General features: G+C 50.1%; 1 protein-coding gene across 1 annotated transcript in view; it reads left to right on the top strand.

Moving 5' to 3' along the window:
- Positions 1-2,383: 2,383 nt before the first annotated feature.
- Positions 2,384-13,760, top strand: part of LOC131281397 (epidermal growth factor receptor) — a 33,073-nt gene continuing 21,696 nt past the window's right edge. The window contains exon 1 of the mRNA XM_058310729.1: positions 2,384-2,612. Coding sequence (XP_058166712.1) covers positions 2,384-2,612 — 229 coding nt within the window. The remainder of the gene's footprint in view (positions 2,613-13,760) is intronic.

The raw sequence follows: 13,760 nt of genomic DNA, 5'->3' as shown, positions 1-13,760 counted from the left end.
CTCCTTTCGCTGTTATGCTTTCGAGTCCGTTGTGACACTTGTTCAACACAGCGGCGCACGATGTTTTCGCATTTTTCGTGGGTACAAGCAGGTTCGCTAAAGTTTTGCTTCCGTAAGAATCCGTGTTTTTCCGAGCCACCTGACTCAGCAGTAAAAATATTTATTATTATTTTTCGACTACACACATTTACAACGACAACGGGCTGTCCGGCGGTACCTGGGGTTTATGTCTGTTTTTGCGGAACCTCGCCACAAACGAACCACCCTGTTGTGATGGTGTGCTCCTTCTCTCTCTGTCGTCGAGGTTCCAGGAGACGCGGTTGTTGGATGCCAACAACACGACGTTGCCCGTTTTTCTTTGGCAAATGCTTTACCTTTCGCCGATCGAAGGAAAGGTCTCGCGTCTACACGGCGAGGGAGATCAAACACACAGGTATTTCTCGTGCTGGTGTGGCGTGGTGTCCGCTTCGCTGTCGACATTTTCCGCGCGCAAGTATCTGGTTACACGCTTGTCGCGTCGACGTCCGATCGTCGGCACATTCCAGTTGTTCCCGTTCGCCGTGCGATCGACAGATTTAAAGTCTACAGCTCGTCGAACACCCAACCACTACCAGCGAAAAGGCACACATACGCTGTTTTATGATCGCTTGGTGCGAACACCACCACAAATGCGCATAAGATCGCTATGGAGTGTGCGTACTTATGCCTCAAGGGCTCGTGCGCGCGCGCTCGCATCAACATCCAACGGCCTATGCTCTACACCATTTTCCCACCCGTCTTTACGTCTCGTGGTAAAAACCTCTCAGACAAACAACATGGGCGACCGAAGCCCAAAACATCCCTTATCTCCCGCCGATGTCTTGCTCCCATCGCGATCGATTTCTTACCGAAACTTACCGCACCGCGCCGACGGTGGTGGAACTTGTCGCATTTTCTTTTAGCTGTTAAGCTCGCCTGTTCCAACTCCCCCTTGCGCACACAGGCGCACACGAAAGCTTTCGAAACACCACCACAACGGCGAACGGAACGGTCGCGAGAGAGACGCAGCGGACGCTGAGATCGCGTCGCGACGTCTTGAGTGGTTTCGTGCGTTCCCCTTCTCAGTACGAGTTCGAATGCGAGACAGTGTGCAGGGCAGAGCCGTACGTTGTCGGTCGTCGTTGGTGCTCGCCGGTCTTTTTTTTCCTCCGGTCGTCGAATCGTGGTTGCGCGGGTTTCGCTATAGTTTTTTTTTGCTTCCCAACCCACAACCTCCAATTGTTTTGCATTCTGTTTGTTCTGTTTTGTTTTTATATTTAAAAAAAAAAAAAGATAAATTCTGTTTACTTGTGCAAACTGTGATTCTACTTTTACTGTGTGTCGAAAAAATCGTTTCTGTAAACCACCTGCACGCAAGGAGCGTTTCCGTCTCGAAGTACGCGAGGAATCCCTTCAAGAAAAAAGCCAAGTGCCAGATTTGCGGCCACCTGCCCCAAGGAGAAAGGATATCAAGGGTGGTTTGGCCTAACAACATTTCGACCGGGTTCTTGTTTTCAACTTCACGTGTGCGTGTATTTGTGTGTGGTTTCTGTGGTTTTCCGGGGCGTAAGAAAATCGTCTGGCACGAGCTGCTCGCTCCAAGATCCGTCGATCGACCGTTTGAACGCACTTAATCTCTTTTTAAGAGAAAAACAAAGAGGAAAGAGGGGAAGTCTTGAAAGGGAAGCCCTTTGAATCGAGTCAATCGTGTGTTCTTGATGATGCGGACATACACCCCGAGAGTCGAGGGCCCACGTACTGCGGCGTTCGAGCGGAGAAATAGTTGAATAGTTTTCAGTGGGGTTTTTAGTTTAACTGCGTGGTGACTTCAACGCTGGGTGAGGCGAGAAAAGGAGGGCGACCGAGCGATCGGGTGGTTTGCCTGGCGATCTTGTTGTCATGTGAGATGTGAGAAACCGTGCGGAAGGTGTGTGTGTGTGTGTGTCTACGTAACGGGCCGGTGTGACCAATTGTTGTTTATGTTCCGCTCCCGAATGTGATATCGAATGTGTTGTTGTTGTTGAAGGCAAGAGTCGGTGAAGTCAACGAAAACGAAAAACGGGAGTCTGTGTACGCCAAAAAAAGGAAAACGAAGGCAGCGACATAAAATTAAGTGTCAATAGTTCGTGATCTTCGCTCGGTTTCGAGGCGATCGCTCTTGTTTGGGCACGCGGGGGGTACGATTGCGTCACATCTTGTAATCGGAGACGGTTGCTCGCGAAGGAAGGAAGGCAACAGGCAGGGAGAGAGAGAGTTTTCGAGTGCAAATAAGGTTTGACCGTACGTGCTTGGGAACGTGACGCCATGAGCCAGCGGCGGTGATACCACCGGGGTGGGGCAACGAGTCGAGTCGAATGCCGGAACGATGAAGGGATACAACGCGAGTTTAGCCGGTGGGTGGCTGTGGGTGGTCCTGGCGGGGGCGCTCTGTGCGCTGCTACTACTGCTGACGGCCACCCCGGTCGAGGGGCGCGAGGCGAAGGGCGGCTACGAGGTGTACAAGCAGCGCCACCAGCGCCAGCAGCAGGAACGCCAGCAGATGCAGTTGCGCCAGCAGCGCGAAGAAAAGAACTCCGAGTTCGTGAAGGGAAAAAGTAAGTGGCAAACCAACATATTAGAAGAAAAGAAGAAAAAAAGGTGGAAATTATGTTTGCCGAGCATATCGGGCCACGCTATCGATTATCGGAGCGCTTCCGAGACGCTACTCACAAAAAAACACACACCCAAAACAACCTACTACCCCATTGGCGGACCGAAAATGGCCATTCGTCAAACGAAATTCGGACCAGGAACGTTCGCTTGATAGCGCGAAAGGGCAAGACACGCACTCGCTTACGTTATCAGAAGCATAGGAGGGGAGGTAAACATAAGCCGGGAAGGGAATTGTATGCGCTTCCAGCAACAAACATCAACCGGGCGAACGGTTTGTGCAGTTGTTTGAAGGGAAAAAAAGGTGAAATGAAAACCTTCAACCCTTTCCCACACACACACGCCCTTTTTTTACGGGACGATTACAATCGTGGCCTTTGATTTTACCTGCAATATCGATCAACGCGCCATACTTTCTTCGGCTTTACAACGCACGAAGATCCATCGCTCTTCTTCGCAACAACGAAAGATTGTCAGATCGGTTTCTTTTCCTTTTTTTTCAACTCCTTCCACAACCTTTCCATTCCCTCAATGCGATTGATTTATAAGAAGGTGCTCGGAAGCGACGATGATTGATAAGAACACCGCGCTTTGGAAAATCGACCCCAAATCGTAGTTGTGTCGATCAGGCAGCTGCTCTAGTTGCTCCGTCGTTGTTTGCTTGGCCCACAAATTCGGGCCCCGAACAGAGTCAACAGCAACTAAACGTTGCATTATTGAGCGAATGGGTGGTTGGGGTTATCTTTTCGGACGCCACCGGCGACGACTTCTGGGAAAATGGTTGGAGAAGTGAATTAAAAAAAGGGATTTGAATACAGTATTGACCAGGAATGCTTGGGGGCCAGCTTTCCATACGGATGATGATATAGCATTAGAGAGGCTGAGGTTAAGGTGAATCTCGAGCGAACAAAGGAACAAAGCTCGGGAAGATGTTCTTCGCTCTCGCGAGGAATAGCGCCATCGTCTGTCCACACCCTTTCCAACCCCGGAGCGATTCTTCCCGACTTCCCGCCGAAACCCGGTCTCGCCCGGAACCCTATAATTTTCTCTTGGTCTCGGCTGGCTTGCAAAATATGGAATGAGAAGAAAAAAAACAACTCCCCGCGGGGAAGCTGGCCACATCAGAACGCCGAAGAGGCTACCTTTGTGTTAGAATAAACATAATCTTTATGATTAAACATGATTTGCACACAGGCATAGAGCGATTGGAGGGAAGATGAGGGGGAGAAGTGTGAAAGGTGAAAATCTCTCCTCTTACCTGAGAGGGGGAGAGAAGACGGTGGGGCAGGAAACTCGTCCCTGTTCGTGATCGGTACGGAGCGAAGCGCGACGGAAAAGAGACGCTCGAAAAAAGAACAATAAAAATGGCTGCCGGGCAGACGTGAGAGATCACGCCGGTAAGATCGATTCTTGTGGCCAACTTCTACTCCGAGGAGTTGTGTTGCCAGAAACGCCACGACTACGGCAAGCACAGCGGCAAAACTGGGAGGAAAAGTTCGGGACCTCTCTGGGCGATATCGAGGCGACGGTCGTCCCCCCCGGTCGAACAATGGCGCTCTTTTGTTCGATGGCGAGCCATCACGTCGTGAGCGAACCCCGCACCAGCGAACTCCTCCCGTTCGCCCGCGGGAGCAACGCTTTTCCACGATCGATCTTCGGGCGGGGGGAGGGAGCGAAAGGAGGAGAAGCAAAAGATCCATCACCGAAGATCAGAAGAACAAGCCCTATACAAGCGCCTCATGGTTTCGTTCGTGTCCCGTGCAGAAGTTGGCCCGAGAGGCGCATTATTATTAATCTTTATCTTTGCTGGATGCTTTTACCGAGTTCGGGGGGGAGGGGAAGGAGACAAGGGTGCTCGATCGGGCCCGGGAAAGGACGCGCATAATCCCATCGAAGCAGCCAGCCAACATAATGCTGATTAATCTACCGATACGGTAAAACTGGGCACATGCTGGGAAACGCCACATCGTCGTTTTCGAGTGTTCGTGATTCAGTTTCAGTTTGGCATTTCTTCGTACGGCTTAAGAAATATTCCTTTTGCGCAAATAACTTTTCTTTTATCGAATTTTAAAGTTATGCCGTTTGTCAATATTAAAACAATATTTTAAAAATATTGTAAAGAGCTTACAGGAAGGTTAAGGTTATTATTATTCTGCAAAAATCAAGCAAAGGGTTGGAATAACCTCACATTTCTTAACTACCATGAATTCGTTCATTCGAAACCTTTTCCTCCTTTAAGCAGACTTCATGCTGGAGAAGATATTCTGCCGCATGAAAAAAGGTTGACCTACAAGATCACCCAATTTATCGTAACCACTCAGCAGACGGAGGCCTACATCACCTCCAGTCGTTGTGGCTAAATCGATTTTTCTGACTTTCATCGATTCTGTTAACGACTTCTGCTTAACGAATGGCGGATTATGACAAACCCCCCAGTTGGATTCGTGTCGTGCCAACAAGTCGGATATCGGATGGCGACTACCCACTTCCGATTGTTGCCTCACCGGAACCTCGTCGGTTCGCAGACGATGACAACGACAACGGCCAACAACAAGGAGCTAATGAGTATGTTCCAAACGCCCGGAACCGGGCCGCAATGAAATCAATCATCTCCGGGCTCCCATTCCATGACGTATCGCTAGCGAACACACGTCTGCTTTGCGTCAAAGGGAGACTACATACTTTCTCTTCCGACGCGACGACGGAGCCCTTGGCAAAAGGAGGTTCCAGGGTTCGACAGTGACACGACATTTGTGCGACCGCCGAAAAGAAGAGGGAAGAGTGAGAATCTGGAGCAAACACAAGACACGGCACGGGCGTGTTCACGCGGCGTCTTTAAACAGCGGACCTGTGTGGCGGAAATGGGACAAATGTTTGGACACACTTCCTTCCCAGACGGGGAGTGGAAGGTCCAAGTGGGAACTTAATTTCCTGCACAGAAACACTCCGGCGGTGGACAAACGGACGGCCATCTTTTCCCCGCCAAACAACGCCCGAAACCCGGCATGAAAAGTCAGGCCCGGGGTTACAGGGCGTTCTGTGGTTTGCTTCTCGATTACTTTTCGCGATCGAAGTCCACTTCTTCATGCTGGTGTTTTACGCACTACCTTCAAGTGCAGCTCAACTCCGAGCTGTTCTCTACACGGTCAAGAATTTTTCCAATACCGACGATCTTAAAGATCACTGGAAGAGCGCGCGCTTTATCTTGTTTATTCCGCGTTCTCCAGTAAACAACCTGGCTTCCTCTTCTCTTCTTAGTCTTTGGAGGAAGAGGTAAGTCCATACTGCACCTCTTCGAACGACGGAGAACCTCGAGAATGCATGCGCATCAGCGAAGATCACGAAGGTGATGACCTCCGTGTAAGAGGTTCCATTTTATGGCGCTTTTTGCGCTAACGGCGTTGCTGCACAAGGCTTAAACAAAAGAGCTGGTAGACAGCACTTATTCAAGTAATGATAAATACCGGAGAAGGGAAGATGAGTTTTTACCGTTACTGTTTTATGAATTCCGTTAAAGTCCACCATCGATTTACTGATGAACGTCTTAAGTTGAAGTTTAAAAATAACATTTTGCTCAGGAGAACAGTATTGCACGGTCAATCCGGAGATAAAAAATCAATAACTACGGTAATAAACGTATCCTTTGAATAATCCTACGGTTACATTCAGTGCTATTTGCATCGCGATTACATCTACGCGCCCTAATGAAAGGCCGGTTCGGAACTGCGCCTTATCCGAACCTACCGATCTATCGTTAGAACTGGTCTGGAGGACCCGCTGTACTATTTGTTCCAATTTATTCATGCCTCCGGTCCACCTCGGGCGCAACCATCATCTTCCACGGTCAGTCAATCACGGCCATGTTGCGTGCGCTGTCGCCTCTAATTAAAGTTCCGCGTTGTCATCTGCCCTTGTCTCGCAAAGTCCGCGTTTAAAGGGTCCACTCCTCGACGGTGGACTTTCGCGTAGTGGCGCTATCGATTGTCTGAAAATGGAACGTACCAACTCGGGCGGGGAGGCAATCAGTACCGCACCGCGCAAACACCCGCCAGCTAAGGTAGGCTTCCCGAAGGAAAGTTGTTCACTTAAGTCCGGTGGAGCCGTGGTTTCGTGCGTGTATGTGTGTGGTAGTGCCGCACACCAAACAAGACACCCGATTCGATTGGCAATGGTCGCGAACGCGAAACGATTAGAATGCCTTGGCTGGAACCGGTTTTACAACTCCTGGCTTGTGCAACTTGACTCGCGCTGCCGTTGGCTGATGTCGACGTGTGTATCTCGTTCACGGTGGTGGTGAATGTGCACAGACACGGTTGCTAGGTGCTAGGAAGGCCCTCCCCAGAGGAAGGGAGAGCTTTACTGGATATGCTGGAAGTGCAAGTGATCCTGCTTGTAGCTTGTTGTTTTATTCGCCTCTCACCAAGAGTTAGCGCCTCGAGTCGCTTTCGGACGAAAATCTGAACCTTGGATTTGCTGTCGCTTGGAATGGAAGTCGAGAACACGACGTTGCCACGACGTCGATTTCACAGCCGGGTGCTAGATCTCGCTGGCATCGGTAATTAAACATATTCATATGGAGTGTGTTCGCACGTCTTCTTGTTCGTCGTCATCCTCTTCGCGCGCTTCGGCCGCGGTCAAGTCCGACGATGAGCTGAGAGCGTACGTCCTTCACCGTTGGGATGAAACCTTCCGAGCTGCCATGGTAACAACACTCGCAAGGTATCGTAACATCGCCGTCGGTTACAAGCAATGACTTTCAAATGGTCTGTCCGGCCTAGGCTTGGTGGACGAAGGATCGAGAGACGGACGATTCCGGAGAAATCATTTTTCGAGAAATATACAATCTCCTTTTTTTATCGCTTCGCACACGAAAGCAAACGAACGAGGAAGAAAGGAAAAGATCGACGAGATGGGCCTCTATTCTAGGACCTCTCCTAGGCTTGGGTCAAGTAAGAAGACGACCAAGACGCTCGACAACGGCTACACCGACGATCGACGACGAATCTCAGTTCTTGGAAGTGAGGAGAGAATGACCTACGGGAATCGTGCATTCCATTCCGCAGCAGCTCTAGCTCGGTTCACCTGAGGCACACTAAAGACCGAACGTACCGAAGGACAGCAGATTGGGATTGGGAGGGCGAGCGGAATGAATGGGTGAAGCGAACAGATAAAAGGTAGAGGATCTTTTATGCTGCCAACGAGAAACGCTTAGGAGAAAAGTGAGAAGAAGGAACGAAGCGAACAACAGGGGGAGAAAAAAATGATAATAATAAAAGTGCCAGCCTCAAGACGGCAACCCAATCTGCTTTCCCGAAAGCCAATGGCGGCTGCTGGCTAGAATCCACCCTGAAGAATCACACAGACACACGCACGCCAACACACCGTTGCGCTTCTCTAGTTGCTGGAAGATCAGCTGAAGAGATTTCTTCTTGCTTCCTTCTACCTGCGGTGAGGTACCTGAGACGCTTCTCGCGGTTTTCTTATGAATATTTGCGTACGTGTGTGTGTGCGTGTGGATGTGGTTGACTTGCCTATGATGAAAGCACTTTTTGTACGGCTGTGTTGGTACGGGACCGGGTCACCTTTGTCTGCTGGTTCTTGGGAGGAAGGCTTTCGGATGGATGGCTTGATCGACGGCGCACGGTGTGGCATTTGACGTAGGGGCCCTGATCCGACGCGATGATCCAACGCGATCATCCGATGCTACGATGAGCCCTCTCTCCCAACCCCTCCCCCGTGGCAGCATCCAGCATCCTCCACGATCGATCTTCCCTCGGACGCGCACAGAACGGAGTGAATGATGGTGCAGAAATCGGATAAAAATGATCATCAGAAATGATTTTAATATTTTCAACATTATAGTTATGCCTTTTGAGAGCGTTTAGAATCGGTTGCGAGGGGCGGGGACGGGCTGACCAGAGTGCCAGGGAAGGGGAGGAAAATGAGTAGAAGAACCTTCGAATACACTTGAGAGACCTGTCCGAAGTCGTTTGGGGGCGATCCTCGGCTGCGCAACGGACCACTCATATTCTGGACTTCGATTAATCGAACGCGCTCGTGGGGATCCCATCATCTTCTGGCTTGTGGTACGGGCACGTTCATTTGTGCGGTTTGGGGCAGCCGTGATTGTACATTTCTATTCGCCTAGCACCGGTTGTTGCCCGTTCTCCTTTAACGAAGGGGCACCCACCTTCCCTTGGTGCACCGCAAAAGCGGTTGAGGTAAGAGACTTTCGACTTGATTAAGCGACCAACGCGAGCGCGCAAAGAGCACGCGGAGCTGGCAAGGAATAGAAGGCGGGAAAAATGATTTGATTTGAATTTTTGTGGTTGGCAAGAGGTCCCCCGAGGAGGGACTAGGTTTCTGGAAGATGCTTCCCGATAGTTTAGGGTGAGCTGAGGATGCCACGAAATGAACGAACGCTAGAGTGCAATGACTTGGGGGTTTGCTAGAGTTCGGTCTAAGCGATGTTGATTGAAGGGTTGTATCAGCTTCCAGGGGGTACATTTATGACGGTAAGAATGTCACTCGCTGCGAACATCCGATACTAGCTTTGAACCACCTTTTGTATAAAGTTATGAACTCATTTTTTTAAATGTTCCCTTGACAAGTCGTTTAGATATCGTCAACACTATGCTGGGCAATAAAAGTAAAGTTCCAATTTATGTTATTTATGATGTTGAAACACCTCCGAAAGGGCCACTCAATGGCTTCGAGTCCCAAGGAGGCTTTTGTTTCCATCCCAACGCTCATTGCTGGATATGATATCTTTTTTCATCAGATCATCAACGTTTACGATCTCCGTCTCAAAACGATCAGAATAAAACGGCTCGCCTGTGTGACTAATCAAAATATGTTTTCCTTCGTTTTCTTTTCTCTCTCGCAGGTAAGTTCCAGCTGGCTTGAAAAAAAAACCACAACCCGAGAAAACGATGCTCGAAGCTCAATCAAACGGTACGATCCCTTCGAGGGGGAGGCTGCGGGGCGAAGAAAGTCACGGAATGAAATGTGCCCCCTCAGAGGAGTCTATCCAATTTGGATCGCTTCAACCTCGGAGCGTCGCGATTGCTCGCGTGTGGTGTGCTGTCCGAAGGTCGTAAATTAGAGTAGCACTATAAATCTCTGGCCGTGGGTCAAATTTCCATCGCACCGAATGCACTTCTCGAGCCGCGGCCAGTGCGAGAGGGTTCGAGCCTGGCGTAGTCGCCCGCCTCGGGATCACGATAAAAGTTCGTGAGCGCACGACGAACCCCGGCCAAACGGAGCTGCGGTTCGTGGAGAGATTCCAGATAACAGCGAACGATAGCGTTGGACCCTGGTCGGTGACGAAGAAGCGAAGGAGGCCCAAAGGTGCAACCCTGCGCACGCTCGAGGTCCCTTCCAGCGACACGGGCTTGAGACGCAAGGAGCAAAAAGGGTTCCGTGGCACAGGCACGAAGCAAAACACAAACCGGACCTCTTCTGGTTTACCTTCGCTCGCGATCCCAGCGAGGATCGGAGGAGAGGCTTCAAGATTTACGGCTCTTTGCATTACGAGCCCGAAAATGAAGGCTCCGTGGTGTCACGATACTTAATCCGTGTAAGAAAAACTTCGGCGTACCGGGGCCGGGTTCCGAAAAATCGGGACGATTCGGGTTTCGGGGCATGACACTTTTCGTGTCCGTATGTTTATCGGACGCTACTCGGTGCTAATTACCGAACGGTTCCTTTTTTCCCCGAACCTTAATTGACCTGTTCCTGCTGAATCCCGCATCCAACATTCTGGGTGTCGCAAAAAGGGTGAAAATCTGCAACCACCAGGGGTTTAAAATCGAGAAAGTCTTAGCAAAACGAGAAAGGAAAACGATGAGGTAAAAAGCCAAAGACAAACCCAAGCGACCATCGTACGATCCGCCGCTCGAAAAAAAAGGTTTAATCAATTCAGCGTTTAATTGTGCGGATCCAGGCGCCAGGAACGGGTTTGGCGCTTGCTGTCCCGTTGCAGTCACTCGGTCCGAGTATGAACGCCCCACCGTCCGCTGCCAATTGCTTCATGTGCCTTTCGTGACGGTGAGCGGAAAGCCAGGGTATTGAAAAAAAAAGCACACATACACTCACACACACACCATCGACCGCGGTTATCGGACGTGATACACTTTTATTATCACTCTTGCCAGTCGGCGCCAAGACGGCAACTCGCCAAAGACGGCTTTCGGAGCACGGACAAAGATCAGGGCCGAGGGCCGGGCACGTTCCAAAGTACTCCAACTGCTCCCCAAGGAACGTGACGTTCGGTTTTTATTCTGGTACCCGGTTCCGTGGCTGAAGGGAAAAAGAAAAACCAAACCGAGAACTAGTACCGCTCAATCCTAGATACATTGGAAGGGGGTTGGAAAAATGGAAGAAGAACACCGAAGGGAAGAAAAAATAAGTACAAACAGCACGACGGGCGGGCAAAAGATGATCGTTGTTTACTTGTTCATTGGAAAAGCGATTTAGCGCGAGAAGGGGGAGAATGAAGCAAAAAGTTGTAATCTTCCCCCCCCCCGATGGGGTCATCCCGGCCGGAGGAGTTGTAAAATGAGTGCACGGTTAGAAAGAAGTATTAAATAGAGAGCAGGAAAGAATGAAAGCAGAAATATAAAGGCAGCACTTCTAGCTCTTCGCCGCCATGATCCGACTGGGTGATCGATAAATCACGATAGCTCCGAGCCTCTGGGAGTTGGCTCCGGCCGTCGGTGGTGCCGTTTGGGGGCATGATGTTGCCCCAGCAGCTAGACACGACGGTTGGAGCCGAGTTGCACCGTCACGAGAATGACCTCCGAAGCGTGATGTTTGGTTATGGCGTTTCGGTATTGGACGGGGGTTCGTCGTCTCCCTGGCACAAGTCACCGGCACGTTTTAGCGATACAGTTTGAGTTTTCGAGCTCGTCTGTGAAAATTATTGTTCGTCTTTCGTGGATTGGAGCTAGAAACAAACAAACGCGGGAAAAGAAGTCACAAAGAAAGAAGTGCAGCGATCCAGAAGTGGTTCTGAAGGGACCGTTCTAGAAACTGCGTCCTGCGAAGAAGGGTTCACTCTTCGTGCACTGCATAAAGATGGACGAAAAGTTGGCTGCAGCAAAAACGGCAGGTAGTGAAAGGCATCAACCCGGCGTACAGCATTCCAAGGCGTGCGACGTTTTCGTTTGATGCCATTTTATTTTTTTGTTTTGCGAGTCGTACTCGAATTTTTTCGGCCATTACGGTCATTACTTTCGGTGACGCTCGAAGCTGGACACACACACACACACACATTCCGGATTCCGATTTCGACCGATTGGTTCCGACTTGTTCAGTGACGCACCACGGAGCCACGGCATGCGTTTGCAAACTCATCGATCGGTGTCTGCAAAATGCGGTCCATTGACTTCCTCCCGCTGCGGCATCCCTTTTGGATCACGCTGTTCGTTGTCTCTCCGTTCTTCTGGGTTCCTCTCGTCGACGGGAACACAGGGGTGCTGGTTGGTTGGTCGCAAAATGCTGTCCGCAGAAAGAAAAGTAGAAAAAAAAGAGGCTAACATTGCCGACCGAAGGCGGCCGCGGCCACTTATCTCAGCAATGTTTAAATGATGTTAATCGGTTTCGGATTCTGTTCCGTTCCGTTCGAATCCCATTGCCATTTGGGCGAATCTCACTCTCGCTCGCGGCCCGGGGCGGGATATTTTCGAATCGATTGAATTCCCGCGTTCGTTTGGATCCCGCATTTCTTCTCTTTTTTGTGCATAAGATGGGATTGAAGTGCTTGTGTGTTGTTTTTTTGCATGTTGTGAGAGGCATTTTTCTGCTGACCACTCGATGTCCAGGTAGCTTAGGAAAGGTTTTAAATTTCCTTCCCTGGATACACTGGTGGAATCAAGAGTGGGTGGGTTGAGGGTGGAGGACAAACACGTACGCCACGATCGCTGTATTCGATCGTGGCGATGGGGGAGCTTAAGAGGGAAATATGTTGAACCGTTCCAGCGTTCGAGAAATTCGAGCTTTCGGTTCGGTGTGTGGTGAAGTCTCCGTCTTCGCCGTTGCCGCAAGCAATGTCACCTTCTTCGCCGGAGTCCACTCCCCGGTGCCGCGATTGGTATCGGTTTTCCAATTAATATCATTTTTGTTCGAACGACTCCACGACAACAATTCCGGAACGCGTCGACTCGCTCTCCACTTCTCAAGCGAGAGGCCCAAAAGTGGATGCAACCTCAGCAACGAAGTAAAAAAAAACGAACAGAAAATCAAAAGTCCCCGCCCCGCGGAAAGGTCGAAAGGATCGGAAAACCGCCTGCCGGAACGGATCGGAAGGAAAAGTGAACAAGCGTCCCCCTCCCCACCCCACCCATCCAGTCGTCCATAAAAGGGAAGGAATCTGGAATCCACCGGCCCAAAAGTATGTTGCGTTCTCCGATTACACCGGCCGCAAGGAAGGGCCAGGGTGGGAAGGGGTCTACTTTGAAGGGACATAAGGAGAAAATAAAACCCAAAAACACATATCGATCGAAGAGACGAACGAAAGGAAACGAAGAAACACACCCGAACGGATGCACACATTCACGCCGGTGACATTTTCCGTTCCATCGGTTGTGAATTTGGAGGAAATTATTGGAATATTACCGATCGATGTTTTTGGGTATTTTTCGAGCGTAATACCCTGTCGTTGCACCGTTGCTCGCTAATTAGGCCCTTTTTCCTGTTGGCTTTTGGGTACGGTTTGGTATTTTTGCCTTTTGGCAGTTTGCTGATCCTTTGGGTTCGATGGGTTCGGGAATTTGTACGACATGGGTCGAGCTTATTAGCGTCTTTGTGGCATGTTTTTTGGGCTTTTAAACTGTCCTCCCGATAAAGCGTGTCCAGTTAAGAGCCTTAGGAGTTGAAATTGGTTTGTATGTGCTTTTGTTTTCCTCTTCGTTTCAAGAAGCACTGCTCAGGTCCTTTTGTTTACAGTAAACTGTATCGTATATCATGCAACTTGAATGATTTAAGGGAGTGCTTGCATGATGCATTGTTCAATTATAGTGTCTCGCTTTCGATTTGTCATCGGGCGCGCGTACTGATCGATGGGCAAAGCACTACCGGGAGGGAAATAAATT

Source organism: Anopheles ziemanni, chromosome 2 (genome assembly GCF_943734765.1).
Source record: "Anopheles ziemanni chromosome 2, idAnoZiCoDA_A2_x.2, whole genome shotgun sequence".
Taxonomy (NCBI): domain Eukaryota; kingdom Metazoa; phylum Arthropoda; class Insecta; order Diptera; family Culicidae; genus Anopheles; species Anopheles ziemanni.
This window is presented reverse-complemented; position numbering and strand designations above follow the sequence as displayed.